This window comes from Manacus candei, unplaced genomic scaffold (assembly GCF_025592945.1).
Source record: "Manacus candei isolate 608988 ecotype Guabito, Panama unplaced genomic scaffold, ASM2559294v1 h1tg000045l, whole genome shotgun sequence".
NCBI classification, from domain to species: domain Eukaryota; kingdom Metazoa; phylum Chordata; class Aves; order Passeriformes; family Pipridae; genus Manacus; species Manacus candei.
The window spans coordinates 2,937,259-2,962,652 of record NW_026138093.1 but is presented as its reverse complement, the minus strand read 5'-3'; the positions used below and the strand labels follow the sequence as shown (position 1 = coordinate 2,962,652).

Sequence of the window (25,394 nt, the reverse complement as noted above, 5' to 3'; positions counted from 1 at the left end):
GGAAACACCTTGAAATGCTTGGCAGCACATGGCCAGAGCTCCTGCCACACACAGCCCTCTGCCAGCAACTATTAGAGAGAAAAAATTGATTTAATCCTTAAATTAATTGTATTGAAATCTGGAGTGATATTGTCAGAGGTGTCTGTCCAAACTTTTCCCTGTGGCTTCCTTTGCTGAGCAGACCCCGTGCTAAGAAGCAGCAAATGTCCAACAGCAGCTCCCTCACCCAGTTCATCCTCCTGGCATTTGCAGACAGGAGGGAGCTGCAGCTCCTGCACTTCTGGCTCTTCCTGGCCATCCCCCTGGCTGCCCTCCTGGCCAACGGCCTCATCCTCAGCGCCGTAGCCTGTGACCACCACCTGCACACCCCCATGGGCTTCTTCCTGCTCAACCTCTCCCTCACAGACCTGGGCTGCATCTGCACCACTGTCCCCAAAGCCATGCACAATTCCCTCTGGGACACCACAACCATCTCCTACACAGGATGTGCTGCACAGCTCTTTTTACTTTTCTTTTTCATGGCAACAGAGTTTTACCTCCTCACCATCATGTGCTACGACCGCTACGTTGCCATCTGCAAACCCCTGCACTACGGGACCCTCCTGGGCAGCAGAGCTTGTGCCCACATGGCAGCAGCTGCCTGGGCCACTGCATTTCTCAATGCTCTGCTGCACACAGCCAATACATTTTCCCTGCCCCTGTGCCAGGGCAATGCCCTGGGCCAGTTCTTCTGTGAAATCCCTGCCATCCTCAAGCTCTCCTGCTCTCACTCAGGCTACCTCAGGGAAACTGGCATTCTTGTGATTACTGCCAGTTCATCAGTTGGTTGTTTCATTTTCATTGTTTTCTCCTATGTGCAGATCTTCAGGGCTGTGCTGAGGATCCCCTCTCAGCAGGGACGGCACAAAGCCTTTTCCACCTGCCTCCCTCACCTGGCTGTGGTCTCCCTGTTCCTCAGCACTGCCATATTTGCCTACCTGAAGCCCCCCTCCATCTCCTCCCCATCCCTGGACCTGGTGGTGTCAGTTCTGTACTCGGTGGTGCCTCCAGCACTGAACCCCCTCATCTACAGCCTCAGGAACCAGGAGCTCAGGGACGCTCTGAGGAAAATGATGACTTGATGTTTTTCAGAAGCAAAAATGTTTCTGTTTTCTGCTCCATAACATTCAGAATGGATGGCCCAGCCTTTCTTCTCAGGTTTTTTATGGCAATAATTTGTGGGAGTTGTTCTCTTTTTTCTTGTAATATTGTTTTCTACAAAAAAAAATGTTATTCTTCTTACCCTTTCTAATTCATTGTCTACTATTGAATTTGATTCTGATACTGCCTAGATGAGGAATTGTAATGTATGCATTTCAAAAAACCTAATTCTCTTGCAGAAAATTTTTGGTTGAAATCCTTCATTGAAATCCTTTGAAGTAGCAGGGACTGTCCCTGTGTGCAGATGTGACAACCAGCATGAGAATCAAGAAGTGAAAGCCCTGAGAAAAGTCTAAGATGACCTTGTGTTGTTTTCTCTAGGCTGTGATTTACTGCCCAGAAATGAGCTCAGCTATTCTGTTTGCATTCTTACCATATGTGGGTGTGTAAAGGAGTTCCTTAAAACTCCAAGGTCTGTGTGTGTGCTGTGTTAACAGGCCGGCCTGAGTAAGTGATGGATGTGTGACTTGCTTAACCACTCCCAGGTAAATGTGAATGATATAAAAACCCTGAGTGATGGATAATAAAGTGATTTCTGTCCACCAAGTCAGGAGTCCATAATCTTCATTCCATCTGTAAATGGCACCAGAACATTCCATCTATACAGTTGCAGAGAGAAAAGGAGTTCCAGCACAGCAGCACTGCCAGGGAGAACGACTTTTCTGAGCTGCTCTCTTTCAACTTCCACGCTCTCCTTCTGCACCCATGTGTAAGACCTGAGCAGTTTGATATTGGGGTGTAGAGATGTAACAAGAACTAATAGTCTTTGCAACAAAATGTGTCATAGAAAATTACCGTGTGCAGTTTACAGAAATCAGCCAAGCAAGGTGAGAGAACAATGAAGAAGGGAGCTGAAGCAACAGGTGTATATATAACCAAGAATACTGTCTCAAAGAAGTTCATAAGGCAGTCACCTGGAATTTTGGGGACTCCAAACAGAGAAGACCACCAAAGACACTTGATGAAACCCCTCAGAGACCTTACAAGGATATGTATATATCTTAATAATTTTTGGGAGCTGCAGGTCTGCTGTGTGTGTGAATGCCATGAATATGAAACAGGAATGCAGGGAACAAAAAATGGATAACCATGTAATGCTGACATAGCAGCAGGAGTGAAGATACCTCTGTGTTCACTTTGGTGAACTGATTCCCAGGGCACCCGGTTTGCTGAAATCATGCAGTGTGTTGTAATAGAAATGCCTGCCTATTAAAACTGACAAATTGAGTCTTCGAGGTTTCTTTAAGAGCTAGTTTTAGGCAACAGCGGTGCTTCATGGCCCCTCACAGCCCCTTACAGCCCCTCACAGCCCCTCATGGCCCCTCACAGGCCCTCATGGCCTCTCATGGCCCCTCACAGCCCCTCATGGCCCCTCACAGGCTCTCACAGCCCCTCACGGCCCCTCACAGCCCCTCACAGCCCCTCATGGCCCCTCACAGCCCCTCATGGCCCTTTACAGCCCCTCACAGCACCAGATGTGGGGATTCTCCCAAAGGAGAAGGGATCGGGGCCTGCTTGTCCTCCTTTTAGTTGGGTCATTTTATAGCAATGAGTAAAGAAAGGTTGAAATGAAACAGTTTGCACCATTTCCCTCTGCTTTAATTTGGGGGGGCTGAAGCTCTCTGCTGACGGTGGCCCGAGTGTGACCATCAGTGCAGCCCCCCAGCCCCCTTTGTTCCCCCCTGTCATTCCTGGTTCCAAAGCCCCCCGGCTCTGGAGGAGGCAGAGCTGCAGCGCCCTGGGCTCCGTCCCCGGCCCAGCCGGGGCTCTCGGGCAGGAGCAGCAGCAGCACAGCCCCTTCCCACCTGCTCTTGCCTTGGCTTTGCCTGGGAAGCCAGAAGCCTCTGGAAATCAGCACAACCACTGCAACAAGAGCCAGGTCTAAAAGAGTTAACTGAGATATCTTGGCCTGCTAAGAAATCCCAATACCTGTGTTGCTAGAAGAACATTTCAGGAGCACTGGTTAATATCATGTTCTGTTCTGCTCACTGGACCAAAGGCCTTATTATAGAAAGGAGTAGTACACACATGGTAATAAATTAGGTAAACTAGACATTTGAATAAGATACAGAAGGCCCAAAGCCAGGGTTTTGCAAGCTTGAAGAATTCAGGTCACCTGACAAAGAAAATTGAAGAGGTCAAATCAAGGAAGATATCCATGGTGACCACCAGAGGGATGAAGGCTTGAGGAGAAGACCCCCGAGTAGAAGACTGTGCATGCCTGGAAAGACTCCACCCAGAAACCAGCCTACTTATTAATATGTATGTTAAATGGTTTAACCATGTATCTAAAGTGTATAAAATGGCTTTATTTTGCACATTCAGGTAGAGCAAGCTTGTCCAGTGCGAGCTGGCTTGCTCACAACGTTGAATAAACAAATACTTTGCAGCTTAAAGATACAAAATTCTCTGAGCAGTTAATCATATCGAGGTTTTTCAGCAGCAAAGAGGGTTGGGAGAGTTCCAGACTGCTCAGGCTGGGAAGGGGATAGGGCAAGTCCTCCTGCAGTCATTCTCAGGCATTGGAAGGACAAGGCAGGGATTGCAGAACCCCTGTGGGAGGGAATAGAAGAGGATGTTGTGTGCCCAGACTTTATCAAGGCCCCTGACATGGTCTCCTGTGGTCTCCTTATGGCCAGACTGGTGATAGCTGGACTGAAGAAGTGGAAGATGTGGTGGGTGGGAAGTTGCTGAATGAAGAGTGTCAAATCAAATCCATGGTACAATCCATGGCAGCAACTTCTGGATGAAATCCCTCAGTGATCAGCCCTTGAACACCACTGTAGAACATCTTTCTTATCTCTCTGTACATTGGGAAAAAATGTGTTTTCAAGTCCTTTGTGAATGATGCCGAATTTCAGGGAGCCCTTGAGCAACCTGTCCTGGTTTAAAGACACATATTAGGGCAGAAACTCCAATAAAATGAATTCACCCCTCTTTTATTCCCCACCACTACAGGGAGACAAAATACAAGGAGGTATAAGTGAAAAAAATAACAGTTCACTGACAAGAAATATAGCAGCAAAACCAGCAATACCAGCAGAACAGTTCAAAGAAACAGCAGAGCGAGAAATTGTCTCCTCTCTCTGCTCCTGCCCCAACTCCCTTTTGTAAACAGGTGAGAATAGGGATCAACAGGTGCCTCCCTTCCCCCTTTTCCCCCTGAATGAACAAAGAACAAAAAACAAAACCACGTGAAAGAGACAGCAAAGCAAAATGTGGGAAACTCTCTGGTCTGAGATCAGTTGTGCTGCCCAAGAACACGCTGACTCCAGAGGTGTCCGTGCGGCGGCGGGGGGGAGGCAGCGGCTTTGCTTGATTCCATGGAGTTCTGGGCAGGCACAGTGGCCCCTTGGTTCCAGGAGGGTCTGAGATGTCTCAGGGTACTTTTTGTTCCAAAGAGACCCCACATGTCACAGTGGTCCCTTGGTTCCATGAGATTCCACAGTGTCCCTGCATTCCTTTGGTTCCATGAGGCCCTGCAGTGTCACGGTGACACTTGATTCCGTGACATTACAAAGAATCAGAATGGCCCCTTGATTTAAGGCCAACTGCACATGGGGCTGCCTTAGGGGGTGTGTGGGCACCCAGACAAGGGAGTTGTCACCCCCCTGGACTCAGCCCTGGGGTCACCACATCTGGACTGGTCTGTCTGTCTGTGAGGTTCCCCATTCTGGAGGAATGAGGAAGAACTGGAGAGGGTCTAGAGGAGATCTGACAGGATGGAGCTTTTCTCCAATTGGAAATAGAATGAAATCTCCACAAAGAGTAGCGTGGAAGGTTGGGACTAAAGGTGAGGAAAAAGAAATGTCACTCAACGGGGACCTTTGTGCTGCAAGAGGTCACCCAGAGGGAGTCAGGATCAGCCCATGGCTTTGTGTGCCAGGGAACAGCCAGAGCTGGTGCAGAGACATCAGGGAGGGTCTAGAAATGCTGCTGGGAGGGGGTGGGAAAGCAGGAGGGGGGTGTGCAGCCTGCAAGGCCAGAGCAGCAGCAGGGCCAGGGCAGGACAGCCTGCAGGAGAGATGGCCAAGGGCTCTGGCAGGGCTGCAAGGCCCAAAGGCACCCAGGCCTTTGTCCCCTTGCCTCTGGCAGCTGCCTCTGCCACTCAGGCCACCACAAGACACTTGCCTGGCAGGTTCTGCACTTGGTTTCTGCCTCGCCCCTCCCTCAGGAGCCTGGCAGGGGTTGCCCAGGTTTGGGCCTTTGTTGTTCCTCCCCCTCCCATCCCAGTGCCCCCCAAACAGCCCTGAGCCAGCCAGGAGGGACAGGATCTGCTGGGCCAGGGCCTGGGGCTCAGCCCTTGGCCTTTGTGCTCCACAAAACCAAGGCAGGCTTTGCTCAGCATTGCAGGGGCCTGCCCAGAGCCTTTGTCTGCCTGCACTCCTGGCTTCCAAGGAGCTGCTCCAAGGAGTCCCTGGGGAGGCTTTGGCAGTGCCTGCCCTCAGTGGGGCCCAGTAATGCTTCAAGGCACTTGCAGTTGGGCTTCTGACTTCTTCAGCAGCTTCTTCAATCTTCTCTCAGTCCCTCAGGATCATGGGCTGGGCTTCAAACACACTGTGTGGCTCATTAAATTCCAGAAATCTCTCAGGATCTCTTTGTTTTCCTTTAATTGTCTTCAAGGCAATTTCAAAACAAGTCTTCAAAATTTGTACTTTTTTTTTTTTAATTAAAGGATGGCTATTTTTTAGTTCAGAGAAGAGGTGATAGAGATGTTCTCCAAGTGATCTTGATGCTGAGTGTCTCCTCAGGAGATCCAGACTGACCCTGGATGATCAACCTTGCTCCTCACCCCCCAGCCTCACCAGTTCTGACATGGCCTATCTTGGACTGACAGCTGATGCAACTCCAAACACATTGTGGGACCCATTAAAACACTGAAAAACAAATTATTTTTCTTTCTTTAATTGTCTTCAAGACGTCAACAACAAATTAGAGTTGTTTTGTAGTTTAGTTAAGGAGGAAGATTTTAAAGTGGACGTCACGAAAAATATATATTTTTGGATGAAAGAAAATGATTTACACAGAGCCATGGGAATGCAAGAGGGTGAGGGCACAAAGGATTTGGATCCAAAGATAAGGGGCAAAAGAGATTAGTAGCACTTAATCATTGACCAGTTGAACAATTATCAACTGGTTCAATAGGATTTGCTACAATTTTAACAGTGACTGAATTACAGATTCACAATAACAACATTCATCATCATCATGTCTAGGCTTCGTGAACCACCACAGTCAATTCACACCCACACCCAGGCAGAGATGTGTGGACACATCAAGAGCTGGGTGTGGAAAGGTCCCACTCCCAAATTCTCCTCATTGTCACGAAAACACTCCCCCAAATCCCTTTGTGTTTCCCACCAGACAAGGGTCACAGCTGGAGAAGTGTTTGTGGAGGGGGATCAGAATTGTCCTGGGCATCAGGGAGGGTCTTTGGAGTGTTGCAAACTGGAGGGTTCCCAAGCTGGGAGAGGCTGCCAGAGGTGTCCCACTGAGAGGGAGGTGCTGGGGAGCTGCCAGGGCCTCCCTCAGCCCCGCTGGTTGTGGGCTCCCAAGGGGACTGGCTTTAGTTATCTGCTGAATTTCCATCCTGGTGTCAGGAATGACTGGAGTTTCCAAACTATTTGGGAATTGTATCCAAACTGTTCCATTTGGGTTACGATTCAGGTAGGGAATGTTCCAAGGTTTTCATGGGGTGACTGATTATCCTGTGTTCCCCAGTTCTTACACCCATCCCAGTCAGCTGGATGGTTTATTGACAATGTGTCCCGAGGGGCGGCACCTCCGATGCCATAGAAACCCCTCCCCTGGATTAGGAAACCTTTGGAATTCAGGAGCTGTTCCAGTGGAGCATGAACATGAGCAGCAATTTTCCCAAAGCCCAGCCCCAAGCAGAACAAAGCCAGGCCCCATCAGTGTCAGAGCAAAGGTCCCCCATGGCTGTGTCCCTGTGGCCGCTGAGGCGGCAGCGCAGGCCCGAGGCGGTGCCGGGTCCCGGTGCAGCCGGGGCAGAGCGGCGGCTGCGCGAGCGGCAACCCCGGCGGTGAGTGCGGCAGCCCCGTGGGAGCGGCGGCTCCGGGCACAGACGCCGGCGGCAGCCGCTGTGGCTCCTGGAACCCAGTGGCCATTGGGACACTGCAGGGCCTGCTGGAATCCAGGGGCCGGTGGGACACTGGGGAGCCTCTTGGAGCCAAGGGAACCCTGGGATGTTCTGGAACATCCTGGAATCAAGGGGCCATTGTGACACTGCAGGGCCTCATGGAACCAAAGGAACCCTGAGAGTTTTTGAAACCTCATGGAATCAAGGGGCCATTTCTGGCAGGATGCTCTGCTCTGATAACACCTGAAAACTGGTCAGAGAATGCAAACAATGCAAGTTCTCTGTGGTGAGTTACTGCTGCTGTTAAGGTTCTGTTTTTAATGTTGAATTATACTAAACTCAAAATGCTTCATGAAACTTCAAACACACATCCTGCTTTCCAAAGCAGGATTTGACAGATAAGCTGCTCCCTGACCTGCAAATATGTCTGGCAGTCAAACCCTTGAAAACTATAAAAGCCCCGTCCAACTTTCATGTGGCAGATTCTTCCAAATGCTTTAATAGAATGACTTTGATAGACTGCACTGTCCTATCTTACACTATAGTACTAGGAGGTTTTGGCTTTTATACTGTGCAGTAAATAATGCTGTTTAAGGATTTTCATCTGTTCACTTGTCTGATCAATTGGCTGTTCATTTGTCATAATAAATAGTTCAATTTGTAGAAATGTTTCTGATTTACCATCACTAAAACCTGCAGGACAAAGTGATTGAATCACATTTCTGTAATTCCTTCAGTCTAAACCAAAACCTGAGCCTGAGATTGGATCCAGCCACAGCCAGGCTCCTCTCTGAGAAGGAATTTAGAAAGCAAGGGGGTCCTTTCTGCACCTCGTAGCTCAATGAGATGGCTTCTGCCATCAACTTTGTCTAAGCCTTCCACCCCCCAGCCCCAAGCCGTGACACATGGGCATGTCTTGTGCATGCAGTGCAAACATGGACTGTGAGCTGGTCATTTGCTGTCCCTCCTTGGAGGGACAGCAAATTAGGTATTTTATTTACTGTAGAAGAGAGGGGAATGATTAGGGTGGCTGGTATGAGGAACTGGGATAGAAGGCATCAGCAAGGTCCAGCAGCTGATACAAAATGGTCTCTTGAGAAGCCCAACTGGGACAATCAAAGAGCAGCTGACAGAGCTCAGATGGACGATTTAAGGAGTACAATAGTGCAGGGCATACAGGAGTCTGTCCCCAGGGGACAGAATATAGACAGAGCATTCAAAGAATATCAGAGGAAAGATGAGTCTCCTACAGATTGGCTAGAAAGATTAAGAAAAAGTTTTCAGCTATATTCAGGTATGGACCCTGAAGATGATGCCATGGGACAGGCAGTACTCAAACTCAGGTTTGTGCAGGGATCATGGGAAGATATTAGGAGAAAGTTGGAAAAGAACAGAGATTGGCAGACAAAAGGTTTAGATTTGTTGTTGAGAGAAGCTCAGGAGGTGTATGTTAGGAGAGATGAGACAAAAGAGGAAGAAAAACAGAGGAGAAAAGAGGATATTCAGAGAAAGCAAACAAAAATCCTAGTAGCAGCTATCAGAGGAGGACAGAAAAATAACAAAGAACAGGAAAGGAAGGAGTCCTTTAGATCTGATGAGCGAGAACAACAAAAGAGATATAGAAAGGTGAATTTCAGAGAAACTGAATGTCATTACTGTGGCCAAAAGGGACATATGAGGAAAGATTGTAGAAAAAGGCTACAGGACGAACAAGTCTTTTTAGAAGACTGAAGGGGTCAGGGGTTCTATTTGCTGGGGACCCGGAAAAGTTCAGAGCCCTTGATAAAATTGAAAGTGGGTCCTCAGCAACAAGTTGTTGAGTTCCTTGTGGACTCGGGGGTGGAACGATCCACCGTCCAACAGCTGCCCCAGGGCTGTATAATTTCAACAGAGACAGCCCAAGTAATAGGAGCAAAAGGGGAGCCCTTTAAAGTCCCTATAATCAAAAATGTTGAAATAGAGACTCCCAATAAGTATGCTTTGGGAACTTTTTTACTAGTTCCTGAGGCTGAATATAATCTGTTAGGAAGGGATTTAATGATTGAATTAGGAATTAGTTTGGACGTATCAGAGCAAAAGTTGAAGGTGAAAATCTATGCCCTTACAGCAGAAGATGAGAAAAGGATCAGTCCAGAAGTGTGGTATACCCCTGACACTGTAGGAAAATTGAATATTGAGCCCTTTGAAATATCTGTGAAGGATCCAGACAAACCTATTAGAATAAAACAATATCCAATCCCTCATGAAGGAAAAATTGGCCTTAAGCCTACTGTAGAGAGGCTGTTGGCACAGGGATTGCTAGAACCTTGCATGTCTCCCCATAACACGCCCATCCTACCTGTGAAAAAACCTGATGGGACCTACCGACTGGTACAAGATCTGAAGGAGGTAAATAAACAAACAGTGACAAGGTTCCCAGTAGTCGCTAACCCTTACACCTTACTAAGCCAAATTTCCCCAGAACATCAATGGTACAGTGTGATAGACCTGAAAGACGCTTTTTGGACCTGTCCCCTTAAGGTGGAGAGTAGAAATTACTTCGCCTTCGAGTGGGAAGACCCAGACACTCATAGAAAACAACAACTGAGGTGGACAGTCTTGCCCCAGGGGTTTACAGAGTCTCCAAACTTGTTTGGGCAAGCCCTGGAACAGCTATTAGAGTCCTTTAAACCTTGTGAAGGAACAGTTTTGGTACAGTATGTTGATGATTTGCTAATAGCTGGAAAAGATGCTGAAACTGTGAGAGATGAGAGTATCAGACTCCTGAATTTCCTGGGTGAAAAGGGTCTGAAAGTGTCCAAGTCCAAACTACAATTTACAGAAGAGAAAGTAAAATATCTAGGGCATTGGTTAAGTAAGGGAAGTAAGAGACTGGATCCTGATAGAGTGAAAGGAATATTGTCCTTGTCTATGCCTAAGCATAAAAGACAAATTAGGCAAATTCTAGGTCTCTTAGGATACTGCAGACAGTGGATAGAGAACTACAGTAACAAAGTAAAATTCTTGTATGAGAAGCTAGTTAAAGAAGGATTGGTGAAGTGGAGTGACGAGGACGAGAGCAGGTTAGAAAGATTAAAAGAAGATCTGATAAATGCCCCTGTGCTTAGTCTTCCACACATTAGAAAACCTTCCTATTTGTTTGTAAATGTTGAAAATGGAACAGCTTACGGGGTCTTAACGCAGAAATGGGCTGAGCATAAAAAACCTGTGGGGTACTATTCTAAAATTCTAGATCCAGTTAGCAGAGGTTGGCCCACCTGTTTACAAGCGATAGTAGCTACTGCACTATCAGTGGAAGAGGCAATTAAAGTAACCTTTGGAGGAGAACTGAAGGTGTATACTCCACACGATATCCGAGGAGTATTGAAACAGAGGGCAGAAAAATGGTTAACTGATAGCCGGTTATTAAAGTATGAAAGTATTCTGCTTAATACTTCCAAATTAGAACTGGAAGGAACACACTTGCAAAACCCAGCTCAGTTTCTGTATGGTGAACCCCAAGGGAGTGTAGTACATGATTGCACACAGGTCATAAGCCTCCAAACTAAAATTAGAGAATATCTTGAAGAAGAAGAGTTAGATACAGGTGAAAACCTTTATAGCGATGGTTCATCTAGAGTTGTAGATGGGAAGAGAAGATCTGGTTATGCCATAGTGGATGGAATTACCTTTCAAGTTAGGGAATCTGGATCCTTGAGTAATACATGGTCAGCCCAAGTGTGTGAGTTATATGCTCTATTAAGATCTCTGCAGTTGTTGAATGGAAAAACAGGGACCGTATTTACAGATTAAGGAAAAAGGGACTTGTAACTCAAAGACCACCTCTAGATATATCCATTCACAAATTCCGGCCAGGTGACAAGGTGTTAATTAAAACATGGAAAGAGACCTCTTTAACTCCACGATGGGAGGGGCCTTTTGTAGTTCTTCTCCCCACAGATACTGCCGTGCCAACAGCTGAGCGAGGGTGGACCCAGGCGTCAAGGGGGAAAGGACCAGTAAAGGACTCTGAGTGGAAAGTAACATCAAGCCCCGGAGATTCGCAGATGAGGATTAAAAGAGTACAGCCAACAGATGAACCCTGATGGAGATGTTGTAACATCTAGTTTGTATACTTTCTTTCAGATACCCCAAGGACAAACTTTAAAGAAAGTAAACATTGTTTCCTGGACCCTGGAGAGACTACCTGAACAGACCGGAGGCTCAGGACTGTATCAGATAGTTGGAACTCAAACTTTCTGTGGTGGCACCTTTTGTCTGGCAGGAATATTCATTTTAATTCAATTTTTCAGGAAGTGGGACCGGTCATTGCAGAGCAGAGTTAAAAAAAGGGAAGAGCAGCTCTTTCCACCACAAAAAAAAGTTTGGATCCTTTGCCTTCAGGTGCAGTTGTTGGGGCAGCCTGGGCACTTCTTGGGCAGGCAAAGACCTTTCTGTGGTGGCACCATTTCTGTGGTAGGAACCTTAAGTCGGATTCAACTTTTCAGGAGGTGGGACCAGCCATTGCAGAGTAGGGTTGAAAAAAGGGAACAGCAGCCCTTTCCACCAAGAAAAAAAGTTTGGAACCTTTGGCTTCAGGTGCAGTTTGTGGGACACACTGGGCACTTCTTGGGCAGCAAGAGTTTTCCATGGTGGCACCATTTCTCTGGCAGGAATCTTCATTTACAATGAATTTTCCAGGAGGTGGGACCGGCCATTGCAGCGCAGGGCTAAAAAAAGGGAACAGCAGCTCTTTCCATCAGGAAAAAAAGTCTGGAAGCTTTGGCTTTGAGCTGCAGTTTGTGGGGCAGCCTGTGCACTTCTTGGGCAGCAAAGAGTTTTCTGTGGTGGCACCTTTTGTCTGGCAGGAATCTTCATTTCTATCCAATTTTCCAAGAGGTGGGACCAGGTATTGCAGAGCAGGCCAGAAAAAAGGGAACAGCAGCTCTTTCTATCAGGAAAAAAGCGTGGAATTTTGGCTTCAGGTGTAGTTGGTGGGGCAGCCTGGGCACTTCTTGGGCAGCAAGAGATTTCTGTGGTAGAAACTTTTGTCTGGCAGGAATCTTCACTTACATTGAATTTTGCAGGAGGTGGGACCAGTCATTGCAGTGCAGACCTGAAAAAACGGAACAGAAGCTCTTTCCCTCAAGAAAAAAAGTCTGGAACCTTTGCCTTCAGGTGCAGTTTGTGGGGCAGCCTGGGCACTTCTTGGGCAGGAAGACCTTTCTGTGGTGGCACCTTTTGTCTGGCAGGAATCTTCAGTTGGATTCAATTTTTTAAAAGGTGGGAAAAGTCATTTCAGTGCAGGCCTGAAAAAAGGGAACGGCAGTTCTTTCCACCAGGAAACAAAGTCTGGAAGCTTTGGCTTCAAGCGCAGTTGTTGGGCATCCTGGGTACTTCTTGGGCAGGAAGAGTTTTCTGTGGTAGCACCTTTTGTCTCGTGGGAATCTTCAGTTGGAGTAATTTTTCAGGAGGTGAGACCGGCCATTGCAGCACAGGGCTGAAAAAAGGGAACAGCAGATCTCTCCCTAAGGAAAAAAGTCTGGATCCTTTGGATTTGAGGTGCAGTTGGTGGGGCAGCCTGGGCACTTCTACGGCAGCAAAGAGCTTCCTGTGGTGGCACCTTTTGACTGGCAGGAATCTTCATTTGGATTCATTTTTTTTTAAAAGGTGGGACAAGCCATTGCAGAGCAGGGCAGAAAAAAGGGAACAGCAGCTCTTTCCACCAGGAAAAAAAGGCTGGAAGCTTTGGCGTCAGGTGCAGTTGTTGGGTAGCCTAAGTACTTCTTGGGGAGCAAAGACCTTTCTGTGGTGGCACCTTTTGTCTGGCAGGAATCTTCAGCTGGAGTAAATTTTTCAGGAGGTGGGACCGGTCATTGCAGCGCAGGCCTGAAAAAAGGGAACAGCAGCTCTTTCCACCAGGAAAAAAAGTCTGGAAGCTGTGGATTTGAGGTGCAGGTGGTGGGGCAGCCTGGGCACTTCTAGGGCAGGAAGAGTTTTCTGTGGTGGCACCTTTGGTCTGGCACAAATCTTCATTTGGATTCAATTTTTCAGGAGCTGGGACCAGTCATTGTAGAGTAGAGCTGAAAAAAGAGAACAGTAGCTCTTTCCGCCAGGAAAAAAAGGTTGGTTCTTTTGGCTTCAGGTGCTGTTTGTGGGGCAGCCTGGGCACTTCTTGGGCAGCAAAGAGTTTTCTGTTGTGGCACCTTTTGTATGGCAGGAATCTTCATTTCTATCCAATTTTCCAGGAGGTGGGACCGGAAATTGCCGAGCAGGGCTGAAAAAATGGAACAGCAGCTCTTTCCTCTAGGTAAAAAAGCATGGAAGCTTCGGCTTCAGGTGTAGTTGGTGGGCAGCCTGGGCACTTCTTGGGCAGGAAGAGTTTTCTGTGGTGGCACCTTTTGTCTGGCAGGAATCTTCATTTACACTGAGTTTTCCAGGAGGTGGGACCGGCCATTGCAGAGCAGGGTTGAAAAAAGGGAACACCAGCTCTTTCCACCAGGAAACAAAGGCTGGAAGCTTTGGTGTCAGGTGCAGTTGTTGGGCAGCCTGGGAACTTCTTGGGCAGGAAGAGTTTTCTGTGGTGGCACCTTTTGTCTTGCAGGAATCTTCAGTTGGATTCAGTTTTTTAAAAGGTGGGACAAGCCCTTTCAGCGCAGGCCTGAAAAAAGGGAACAGCAGCTCTTTTCACCAAGAAAAAAAGTCTGGATCCTTTGATTTTGAGGTGCAGTTTGTGGGGCAACCTGGGCACTTCTTGGGCAGCAAAGACCTTTCTGTGGTGGCACCTTTTGTCTTGCACGAATCTTCATTTGGATTGATATTTTTAAAAGGCGGGACCGGACATTACAGTGCAGGGCTGAGAAAAGGGAGCAGCAGCTCTTTCCACCAGGAAAAAAAGTCTGGAAGCTTTGACTTTGAGTTTCAGTTGTTTGGGCAGCCTGGGGACTTCTTGGGCAGCAAAGAGCTTTCTGTGGTGGCACCTTTTGTCTGGCAGGAATGTTCATTTACATTACGTTTTCCAGGAGGCGGGACCAGCCATTGCAGCGCAGGGCTGAAAAAATAAAACAGCAGCTCTTTCCACCAGGAAAAAAAGTCTGGAAGCTTTGACTTTGAGGTGTAGTTGTTTGGGCAGCCTGGGCAATTCTTGGGCAGCAAGAGATCTCTTTGGTCGCACCTTTTGTCTAGGAGGAATCTTCAGTTGGATTGAATTTTTTAAGAGGTGGGACCGGCCATTGCAGAGCAGAGCTGAAAAAAGGGAACAGCAGCTCTTTCCACCAGGAAAAAATTCTGGAAGCTGTGGATTTGAGGTGCAGGTGGTGGGGCAGCCTGGGCACTTCTTGGGCAGCAAAGAGCTTTCTGTGGTGGCACCTTTTGACTGGCAGGAATCTTCAGTTGGAGTAAATTTTTCAGGAGGTGGGACCGGCCATTGCAGAGCAGGGCAGAAAAAAGGGAACAGCAACTCTTTCCACCAGGAAAAAAAGGCTGGAATCTTTGGCTTCAGTTTAAGTTAGTGGGGCAGCCTCGGCATTTCTTGGGCAGCAAAGAATTTTCTGTGGTGGCACCATTTCTCTGGTAGGAATCTTCATTTGCATTCAATATTCCAGGAGGTGGGACAAGCCATTGCAGCGCAGGCCTGAAAAAAGGGAATAGCAGCTCTTTCCACCAGAAAAAAAAGTCTGGAAGCTTTGGCTTTGAGGTGCAGTTGGTGGGGCAGCCTGGGCACTTCTTGGGCACAAAGAGATTCCTGTGGTGGCACCTTTTATCTAGGAGGAATCTTCATTTGGATTCAATTTTCCAGGAGGTGGGACCGTCCATTGCAGCGCAGGTCTGAAAAAAGGGAACAGCAGCTCTTTCCACTAGGAAAAAAAATCTGGATCCTTTGGCTTCAGGTACAGTTTTTGGGGCAGCCTGGGTACTTCTTTGGCAGGAAGAGTTTTCTGTGGTGGCACCTTTTGTCTGGCAGGAATCTTCATTTGGAGTTAAGTTTTAAGGAGATGGGACAAGCCATTGCAGCGCAGGGCTGAAAAAAAAAAAACAGCAGCTCTTTTTTACTGAGAAAAAAAATATGGAACCTTTGGTTTTGAGGTGCAGTTGTTGGGCAGCCTGGGCATTACTTCGGTAGCAAAGAGTTTTCTGTGGTGGCACCTTTTGTCTGGGAGGAATCTTCATTTCTCTCCAATTTTCCAGGAGGTGGGACCGGCAATAGCCGAGCAGGGCTGAAAAAATGGAACAGCAGCTCTTTCCTCCAGGAAAAAAAGCATGGAATCTTCGGCTTCAGGTGTAGTTGGTGGGGCAGTCTGGCCACTTCTTGGGCAGGAAGAGTTTTCTGTGGTGGCACCTTTTTTCTGGCAGGATTCTTCATTTCTATCCAATTTTCCAGGAGGTGGGACCGGCCATTGCAGAGCAGGCCTGAAAAAAGGGAACTGCAGCTCTTTCCCTCAGGAAAAAAGTCTAGAAGCTTTGGTGTAAGGTGCAGTTGTTTGGGCTGCCTAGGCACTTCTTTGGCAGAAAGAGCTTTCTGTGGTGGCACCTTTTGTCTGGCAAGAATCTTCAGTTGGAGTAAATTTTTCAGGAGGTGGGACCGGCCATTGCAGCGCAGGCCTGAAAAAAGGGAACAGCAGCTCTTTCCCTAAGGAAAAAAAGTCTGGATGCTATGGTTTCAGGTGCAGCTTGTGGGGCAGCCTGGGCACTTCTTGGGCAGGAAGAGTTTTCTGTAGTGGCACCTTTTTTCTGGCAGGAATCTTCAGTTGGAGTAAATTTTTCAGGAGGTGGGACCGGCCATTGCAGCGCAGAGCAGAAAAAAGGGAACAGCAGCTCTTTCCACCAGGAAAAAAAGCATGGAATCTTTGGCTTCAGGTGTAGTTGGTGGGGCAGCCTGGGCACTTCTTGGGTAGGAAGAGTTTTCTGCAGTGGCATCTTTTTTCTGGCAGGATTCTTCATTTGGAGTAAAGTTTTCGGGAGGTGGGACCGGCCATTGAAGTGCAGAGCAGAAAAAAGGGAACAGCAGCTCTTTCCACCAGGAAAAAAAATCTGGATCCTTTGGCTTCAGATGTAGTTGGTCGGGCAGCCTGGGCACTTCTTGGGCAGCAAGAGCTTTCTGTGGTGGCACCTTCTGTCTGGCAAGAATCTTCATTTGGAGTAAATTTTCCAGGAGGTGGGACCTGTCATTGCAGCACACGCCTGAAAAAAGGGAACAGCAGCTCTTTCCTCCAAGAAAAAAAGTCTGGATGCTTTCGTTTCAGCTGCAGCTTGTGGGGCAGCCTGGGCACTTCTTGGGCAGGAAGAGTTTTCTGTGTTGGCACCTTTTGTCTGGCAGGAATCTTCTTTTGGAGCAAATTTTTCAGGAGGTGGGACCGGCCATTGCAGAGCAGGGCTGAAAAAAGGGAACAGCAGCTCTTTCCACCAGGAAAAAAAGGCTGGATGCTTTGGTGTCAGGTGAAATTTTTGGGCAGCCTGGGCACCTCTTGGGCAGGAAGAGTTTTCTGTGGTGGTACCTTTTGTCTGGCAGTAATCTTCAGTTGGATTCAGTTTTTTAAAAGGTGGTACAAGCCGTTTAAGCGCAGGCCTGAAAAAAGGGAACAGCAGCTTCTCCCTCAGGAAAAAAAGTCTGGAACCTTTGGCTTCAGGTGCAGTTGTTGGGCAGTCTGGGAACTTCTTGGGCAGGAAGAGTTTTCTGTGGCGGCACCTTTTTTCTGGCAGAAATCTTCATTTACAATAAATTTTCCAAGAGGTCAAACCGGTCATTGCAACGCAGGCCTGAAAAAAGGGAACAGCAGCTCTTTCCACCAGGAAAAATAGTCTGGATCCTTTGGCTTCAGGTGTAGTTGGTGCAGCCTGGGTAATTCTTGGGTAGGAATAGTTTTCTGTTGTGGCACCTTTTCTCTGGCAGGAATCTTCAGTAGGATTCAGTTTTTTAAAAGGTGGGACAAGCCGTTTAAGCGCAGGCCTGAAAAAAGGGAAGAGCAGCTCTTTCCCACCAGGAAAAAAAGTCTGGATCCTTTGGCTTTGAGGTGCAGTTTGTGGGGCAGCCTGGGCACTTCTTGGGCATCAAAGAGTGTCCTGTGGTGGCAGCTTTTGTCTGGCAGGAATGTTCATTTAGATTACGTTTTCCAGGAGGTGGGACCGGCCATTGCAGCACAGAGCAGAAAAAAGGGAACAGCAGGTCTTTCCTCCAGGAAAAAAAGTCTGGATGCTTTGGTTTCAGGTGCAGCTTGTGGGGCAGTCTGGGCACTTTTTAGGTAGGAAGAGTTTACTGTGGTGGCACCTTTTGTCTGGCAGGAATCTTCATTTGGAGTAAAGTTTTCGGGTGCTGGGACTGGCCATTGCAGCTCAGGCCTGAAAAAAGGGAACAGCAGCTTCTCCCTCAGGAAAAAAAGTCTGGAACCTTTGGCTTCAGGTGCAGTTGTTGGGCAGTCTGGGAACTTCTTGGGCAGGAAGAGTTTTCTGTGGCGGCACCTTTTTTCTGGCAGAAATCTTCATTTACAATAAATTTTCCAAGAGGTCAAACCGGTCATTGCAACGCAGGCCTGAAAAAAGGGAACAGCAGCTCTTTCCACCAGGAAAAATAGTCTGGATCCTTTGGCTTCAGGTGTAGTTGGTGCAGCCTGGGTAATTCTTGGGTAGGAATAGTTTTCTGTTGTGGCACCTTTTCTCTGGCAGGAATCTTCAGTAGGATTCAGTTTTTAAAAAGGTGGGGCTGGCCATTGCAGCGCAGGGCAGAAAAAAGAAAACAGTAGCTCTTTCCCTAAGGATAAAAAGTCTGGATCCTTTGGCTTCAGGTGCAGTTTGTGGGCAGCCTGGGCACATCTTGGGCAGAAAGAGTTTTTTGTAGTGGCAAATTTTGTCTCACAGGAATCTTCATTTACAATACATTTTCCAGGAGGTGGGACCGGCCATTGCAGCGCAGGCCTGAAAAAAGGGAACAGCAGCTCTTTCCCTCAGGAAAAAAAGTCTGGAAGCTTTGCCTTCAGGTGTAATATTTTGGGCAGTCTTGCACTTCTTGGGCAGGAAGAGTTTTCTGTGGTGGCACCTTTTGTCTGGAAGAATCTTCATTTGGATTCAATTTTCTAGGAGGTTGGACTGGCCATTGCAGCAGAGGACTGAAAAAAGGGAACAGTAGCTCTTTCCATCAGGAAAAAATGTCTGAAACATTTGGCTTTGAGGTGCAGTTGTTGGCAGCCTGGGCACTTCTTGGGCAGGAAGAGTTTTCTGTAGTGGCACCTTTTGTCTGGCAGGAATCTTCATTTGGAGTAAAGTTTTCGGGAGGTGGGACCGGCCATTGCAGCGCAGGGCAGAAAAAAGGGAACAGTAGCTCTTTCCACCAGGAAAAAAAGTCTGGAAGCTATGGATTTGACGTGTAGTTGTTGGGGCAGACTGGGCACTTCTTGGGCAGCAAGAGATTCCTGTGGTGGTACCTTTTGTCCGGAAGAATCTTCATTTGGATTCAATTTTTCAGGTGGCGGGACCGGCCATTGCAGCGCAGGGCTGAAAAAAGGGAACAGCAGCTCTTTCCACCAGGAAAAAAAGGCTGGAAGCTTTGGTTTCAGGTGCAGTTGTTGGGGACGCCTGGGCATTTCTTGGGCAGGCAAAGACCTTTCTGTGGTGGCACCAATTCTGTGGTAGGAATCTTTAGCTGGATTCAACTTTTCAGGAGGTGGGACCGGCCATTGCAGAGTAGGGCTGAAAAAAGGGAACAGCAGTTCTTTCCACCAAGAAAAAAAGTCTGGAACCTTTGGCTTCAGGTGCAGTTTATGGGGCAGACTGGGCACTTCTTGGGCAGGAAGACCTTTTTGTGGTGGCACCATTTCTCTGGCAATAATCTTCATTTACACTGAATTTTCCAGGAGGTGGGACCGGCCATTGCAGCGCAGGGCTGAAAAAAGGGAACAGCAGCTCTTTCCATCAGGAAACAAAGTCTGGAAGCTTTGGCTTTGAGGTGCAGTTGTTGGGGCAGCCTGGGAACTTCTTGGGCAGCAAAGAGCTTTCTGTGGTGGTACCTTTTGTCTGTCAGGAAATTTCATTTGGATTGTATTTTTTAAAAGGTGGAACCGGGCATTGCAGTACAGGGCTGATAAAAGGGAACAGCAGCTCTTTCCACCAGGATAAAAAGTCTGGAACCTTCGGCTTTGAGGTGCAGTTGTTGGGGCAGCCTGGGCACTTCTTGGGCAACAAAGAGCTTTCTGTGGTGGCACCTTTTGTCTGGCAGGAATGTTCATTTATATTCAATTTTCCAGGAGGTGGAACCGGCCATTGCAGCGCAGGACTGAAAAAAGGGAACAACAGCTCTTTCCAGATGGAAAAAAGTCTGGATCCTTTGGCTTCAGGTGTAGTTGATGGGGCAGGCTGGGCACTTCTAGGGCAGGAAGAGTTTTCTGTGGTGGCACCTTTTGTCGGGCAGGAATCTTCAGTTGGAGTAAATTTTTCAGGAGGTGGGACCGGTCATTGCAGCGCAGGACTAAAAAAAGGGAACAGCAGCTCTTTCCCCAAAGAAAAAAAGGCTGGATCCTTTGGCTTCAGGTGCAGTTGGTACAGCCTGGGTACTTCTTGGCCAGGAAGAGTTTCTGTGGTGGCACCTTTTGTCTGGCAGGAATCTTCAGTTGGATTCAATTTTCCAGGAGGTGGGACCGGCCATTGCAGCGCAGGGCTGAAAAAAGGGAACAGCAGCTCTTTCCACCAGGAAAAAAGTCTGGATCCTTTAGCTTTGAGGTGCAGTTGGTGGGGCAGCCTGGGCACATCTTGGGCTAGATGAGTTTTCTGTGGTGGCAGCTTTTGTCTGGCAGGAATCTTCAGTTGGAGTAAATTTTTCAGGAGCTGGGACCGGTCATTGCAGAGCAGGGCTGAAAAAAGGGAACCCAGCTCTTTCCACCAGGAAAAAAAGTCTGGATCCTTTGGTTTTAAGGTGTAGTTGTTGGGGTAGCCTGGACACTTCTTGGGCAGGAAGAGTTTTCTGTGGTGGCACCTTTTGTCTGACAGGAATGTTCAGCTGGATTCAATTTTTTGAAAGGTGGGACTGGCCATTGCAGCGCAGGGCTGAGAAAAGGGAACAGCAGCTCTTTCCACAAGGAAAAAAAGTCTGGATCCTTTGGTTTTGAGGTGCAGTTGGTGGGACAGCCTGGGCACATCTTGGGCTAGATGAGTTTTCTGTGGTGGCAGCTTTTGTCTGGCAGGAATCTTCATTTACAATGAACTTTCCAGGAGGTGGGACCGGCCATTGCAGTTCAGGGCTGAAAAAAGGGAACAGCAGCTCTTTCCACCAGGAAAAAGTGTGGATCCTTTGGCTTCAGGTGTATTTGCTGGGGCAGGCTGGGTACTTCTTGGGTAGGAAGAGTTTTCTGTGGTAGCACCTTTTGTCTGGCAGGAATCTTCAGTGTAGTAAATTTTTCAGGAGGTGGGACCGGCCATTGCAGCGTAGGGCTGAAAAAAGGGAACAGTAGCTCTTTCCCCAAAGAAAAAAAGGCAGGATCCTTTGGCTTCAGGTTTAATTGGTACAGCCTGGGTACTTCTTGGCCAGTAAGAATTTCTGTGGTGGCACCTTTTGTCTGGCAGGAATCTTCAGTTGGATTCAAATTTCCAGGAGGTGGGACTGGCCATTGCAGCGCAGGACTGAAAAAAGGGAACAACAGCTCTTTCCACCAGGAAAAAAGTCTGGATCCTTTCGCTTCAGGTGTATTTGCTGGGGCAGGCTGGGTACTTCTTGGGCAGGAAGAGTTTTCTGTAGTAGTACCTTTTGTCTGGCAGGAATCTTCAGTTGGATTCAATTTTCCAGGAGGTGGGACCGGCCATTGCAGAGCAGGGCTGAAAAAAAGGAACAGCAGCTCTTTCCACTAGGAAAAAAAGTCTGGAAGCTTTGGTTTCAGCTGCAGTTGGTGGGGCAGCCTGGGTACTTCTTGGGCAGGAAAACCTTTCTGTGGTGGCACCTTTTGTCTGGCAGGAATCTTCATTTGGATTCAATTGCCCAGGAGGTGGGACCGGCCATTGCAGAGCAGGGCAGAAAAAAGGGAACAGCAGCTCTTTCCCTAAGGAAAAAAAATCTGGATCCCTTGGCTTTGAGATGCAGTGGGTGGGGCAGCCTGGGTACTTCTTGGGCAGGAAGAGTTTTCTGTGGTAGCACCTTTTGTCTGGCAGGAATCTTCAGCTGGATTCAATTTTTTAAAAGGTGGGACCGGTCATTGCAGAGCAGGGCTGAAAAAAGGGAACAGCAGCTCTTTCCCTAAGGAAAAAAAGTCTGGATCCTTTGGCTTCAAGCTTAGTTGGTACAGGCTGGGTACTTCTTGGCCAGGAAGAACTTTCTGTGGTGGCACCTTTTGTCTGGCAGGAATCTTCAGTTGGAGTAAATTTTTCAGGAGGTGGGACCGGCCATTGCAGCGCAGGACTGAAAAAAGGGAACAACAGCTCTTTCCACCAGGAAAAAAAGTCTGGATCCTTTGGCTTTGAGGTGCAGTTGGTGGGACAGCCTGGGCACATCTTGGGCTAGATGAGTTTTCTGTGGTGGCAGCTTTTGTCTGGCAGGAATGTTCATTTACACTAAACTTTCCAGGAGGTGGGACCGGCCATTGCAGCGCAGGACTGAAAAAAGGGAACAGCAGCTCTTTCCACCAGGAACAAAGTCTGGATCCTTTGGCTTCAGGTGTAGTTGGTGGGGCAGCCTGGGCACTTCTTGGGCAGGAAGAGTTTCCTGTGGTGGCACCTTTTTGTCTGGCAGAAATCTTCAGTTGGTTTCAATTTTTTAAATGGTGGGACTGGCCATTGCAGCGCAGGGCTGAAAAAAGGGAACAGCAGTTGTTTACACCAGGAAAAAAAGTCTGGATCCCTTGGTTTTGAGATGCAGTGGGTGGGGCAGCCTGGGCACTTCTTGGGCTAGATGAGTTTTCTGTGGTGGCAGATTTTGTCTGGCAGGAATCTTCATTTACAAAAAATTTTCCAGGAGGTGGGACCGGTCAGTGCAGCGCAGGGCTGAAAAAAGGGAACAGTAGGTCTTTCCACCGGGAAAAAAAGTCTCGATCCTTTGGCTTCAGGTCTATTTGCTGGGGCAGGCTGGGTACTTCTTGGGCAGGAAGAGTTTTCTGTGGTAGCACCTTTTGTCTGGTAGGAATCTTCAGCTGGATTCAATTTTTTAAAAGGTGGGACCGGCCATTGCAGCGCAGGGCTGAAAAAAGGGAACAGCAGCTCTTTCCACCAGGAAAAAAAGTTTGGATCCATTGGCTTCAGGTGTAGTTTGTGCAGCCTGGGCACTTTTGGGGAGGAAGAGTTTTCTGTGGTGGCACCTTTTGTCTGGCAGGAATCTTCAGTTGGAATAAATTTTTCAGGAGGTGGGACCGGCCATTGCAGCGCAGGACTGAAAAAAGGGAACAGCAGCTCTTCCCACCAGGAAAAAAAGGCTGGAAGCTTTGTCTTTGAGGTGTAGTTTTTTGGGCAGCCTGGGCACTTTCTGAGCACAAAGACCTTTCTGTGGTGGCACCTTTTGTCTGGCAGGAATCTTCAGTTGGAGTAAATTTTTTGAAAGGTGGGACTGGCCATTGCAGAGCACGGCAGAAAAAAGAGAACAACAGCTCTTTCCCTAAGGAAAAAAAGTCTGGATCCTTTAGCTTTGAGGTGCAGTTGGTGGGGCAGCCTGGGCACATCTTGGGCAGGAAGAGTTTTCTGTGGTGGTACCTTTTGTCTGGGAGGAATCTTCAATTGGAATAAATTTTTTGAAAGGTGGGACCGGCCATTGCAGCGCAGGGCTGAAAAAAGGGAACAGCAGCTCTTTCCACCAGGAAAAAAAGTCTGGACCCTTTGGTTTCAGGTGCAGTTCTTGGGGCAGTCTGGGCACTTTTTGGGCAGCAAGAACTTTCTGTGGTGGCACCTTTTGTCTGGCAAGAATCTTCAGCTGGAGTAAAGTTTTGAGGAGGTAGGACCAGCCATTGCAGCGCAGGGCTGAAAAACGGGAACAGCAGCTCTTTCCACCAGGAAAAAAGGCTGGATCCTTTGGCTTGAGATGGAGTTGGTGGGGCAGCCTGGGTTCTTTTCGGGCTAGATGAGTTTTCTGTGGTGGCACCTTTTGGCTGGCATTTATCTTCATTTATATTAAATTTTCCAGGAGGTGGGACCGGCCATTGCAGCGCAGGGCTGAAAAAAGGGAACAGCAGCTCTTTCCACCAGGAAAAAATGTCTGGATCCTTCTGCTTTGAGGTGCAGTTGTTGGGGCCACCTTGGCACTTCTTGGGCAGCAAGAGATTCCTGTGGTGGCACCTTTTGTCTCTGAGGTGTTTGTTCCCTGTTATCAAGTCCTTTATGACGTCAATCACAGAGCACTGGGACTGCTCACAGGGTATGATGAAGGAATACAGCAGCAGTGTGGAAAGAAGAGGTAGAAATATACATTCCTATATCTAATTGCCTTCTTCAGTTAGAGAAATTGCTAATCTTGTGTCATTATTTGTACTGGACCCTTCTAAGGATGTACTTTTGCCCAGACCTTTTGCTCCAGATGTGCCAGCTACACCCAATGAAACCAGGGAGAATCTCAGCAAAGCCACAAATCAGCTCTTATGGCACTTGGCACTCTATGGGGTTTGGCACTGGAGCTCAATCTCTCTGGGATGGCTGGTCCAGAACAGTTCATTTAATGAATGGTGCTGTTGCTGAACTTCCCTGGGCACATTGCAATTGGCTACTGAGGTTGAAAGGTTTCCTCGAAGGATTTTTATCTTTTGAAACTACAGGCTGAGTTTTAGGGATAAACTCCAGTATTCTGAAAGTGGAAAGTTGATCAAACAGAAAAGACTGTTTCTTCTACAACAGATTTGAAATAGTCCACTTGTAAAAATCACAAAGCTTGAAGTCTACTCAGCAGAGCTGATTCCTCATCTGCACTGATCATCAGCAACTGGCCTCTCTCCTATTTCAGGGTCTCATCTGTGTACACTGGATTAAGGCCTCCTAACTTCTTAAGAAAAGTAGTGTTATAAGCTCACAGTTCTGGCAAGGTTTCCTTAGCAGATGGGTTGAAAAGCAAAACTTTGTTGCCATGACCAACGAATGCAGAGCCCAAGGTTGTTTGTGGTGCTAGCTTTGCTCCACTCTCTAATAACTTCTGTCCAGATCAGCGCTGGCAACAAGAATTCCAGGTTAACACTTGTTTCATTTTTCAGGCTTTGCATTTCAAGAATGGGGAGTTGTTATTGGAAACTCTGCCATGGCTGTCAGTAACAGCCTTGGAAAACAGTTTTTCTTATTTCTGAGGGAGAAGTTTCCAACCCAGCTTTGGAGTATGCAAATAGTTGAATGACTTGTTGTACAATTGGAAATAAAAATCAATACATTTGCTCTGATTAATGTCTTAAGTTATATTTGGCTAAAGAGTTCTTTTCTTGTTACCTTCTTTAAAAAATAGAACCCACAAGCAGAAAGGTGATCTCCTAAAGTGTTGCAACCTTTTAAGTCCACTTGTTGCCACACAACAACAGCATGCCAATATCACATCCAAAGATACAGAATCCAAAGATACACACAAATATAGACCTATACATATCTATGTATGCATATCTATCTACCTATACATATCTATACATATCTATACAAATACACACAAGAAAGTCTGGGGTTCCTGATGAGAGTTCTACACGGGTAATGAACAGAGGACTGGTTTGATGAGTCATACAACTGTGGGAACCATGAATGTAAGCTCTGAGCTTTACTTTATTGTCCTGGTTTGTAACTGCCTGCCTTCCCTTTGGGGGGAACACAGGCCTCTATTTTGCACGGTCTGTTTTGTTTCACTTGGCAGTGTAGACTAGGGGCAGAAGAATTTTTGAAGCCAAACAGTTCGATCCAGATTCAGTTCCTTTAGTGGTGCCTAAAACTCAGGAGCTGGACTCCACGGTGCCGGTGGGACCCTCCCAACTCAGCACGTTGTTCCATGATTCCATCAAGTCCAACTGTCGGCCCAGCACTGCCCCAGCAACCCCCAAACCACTAAAGCGTGTCAGCCATGGCCAGATGCAGGCGCCTCTGAAACACCTGCCGGGGTGCTGGCTCCGCCTGGGCAACCCATTGCAGTGCCCGAGCCCCCCCGAAAAACACAGCGAGAAACCTTTGTCCAGGAGCTGACCTGAAGCTCCCCTGCCTCAGCCTC

The 25,394-nt window shown here is 47.7% G+C and overlaps 1 protein-coding gene and 2 pseudogenes across 1 annotated transcript in view; 1 reads left to right on the top strand and 2 right to left on the bottom strand.

Annotated features, from left to right (window-relative positions):
• The window catches only part of LOC127474809 (uncharacterized), a 1,721,191-nt pseudogene that overhangs the window by 275,312 nt on the left and 1,420,485 nt on the right, over window positions 1-25,394 (top strand).
• The window catches only part of LOC127474807 (zinc finger protein 501-like), a 118,227-nt pseudogene that overhangs the window by 83,593 nt on the left and 9,240 nt on the right, over window positions 1-25,394 (bottom strand).
• Window positions 23,878-25,394, bottom strand: part of LOC127474829 (zinc finger protein 850-like) — a 151,199-nt gene continuing 149,682 nt past the window's right edge. Inside the window, 1 exon segment of the mRNA XM_051796132.1 lies at window positions 23,878-24,052. Within this exon segment, the coding sequence (XP_051652092.1) occupies window positions 24,030-24,052 (23 nt within the window). The 3' untranslated portion in view covers window positions 23,878-24,029.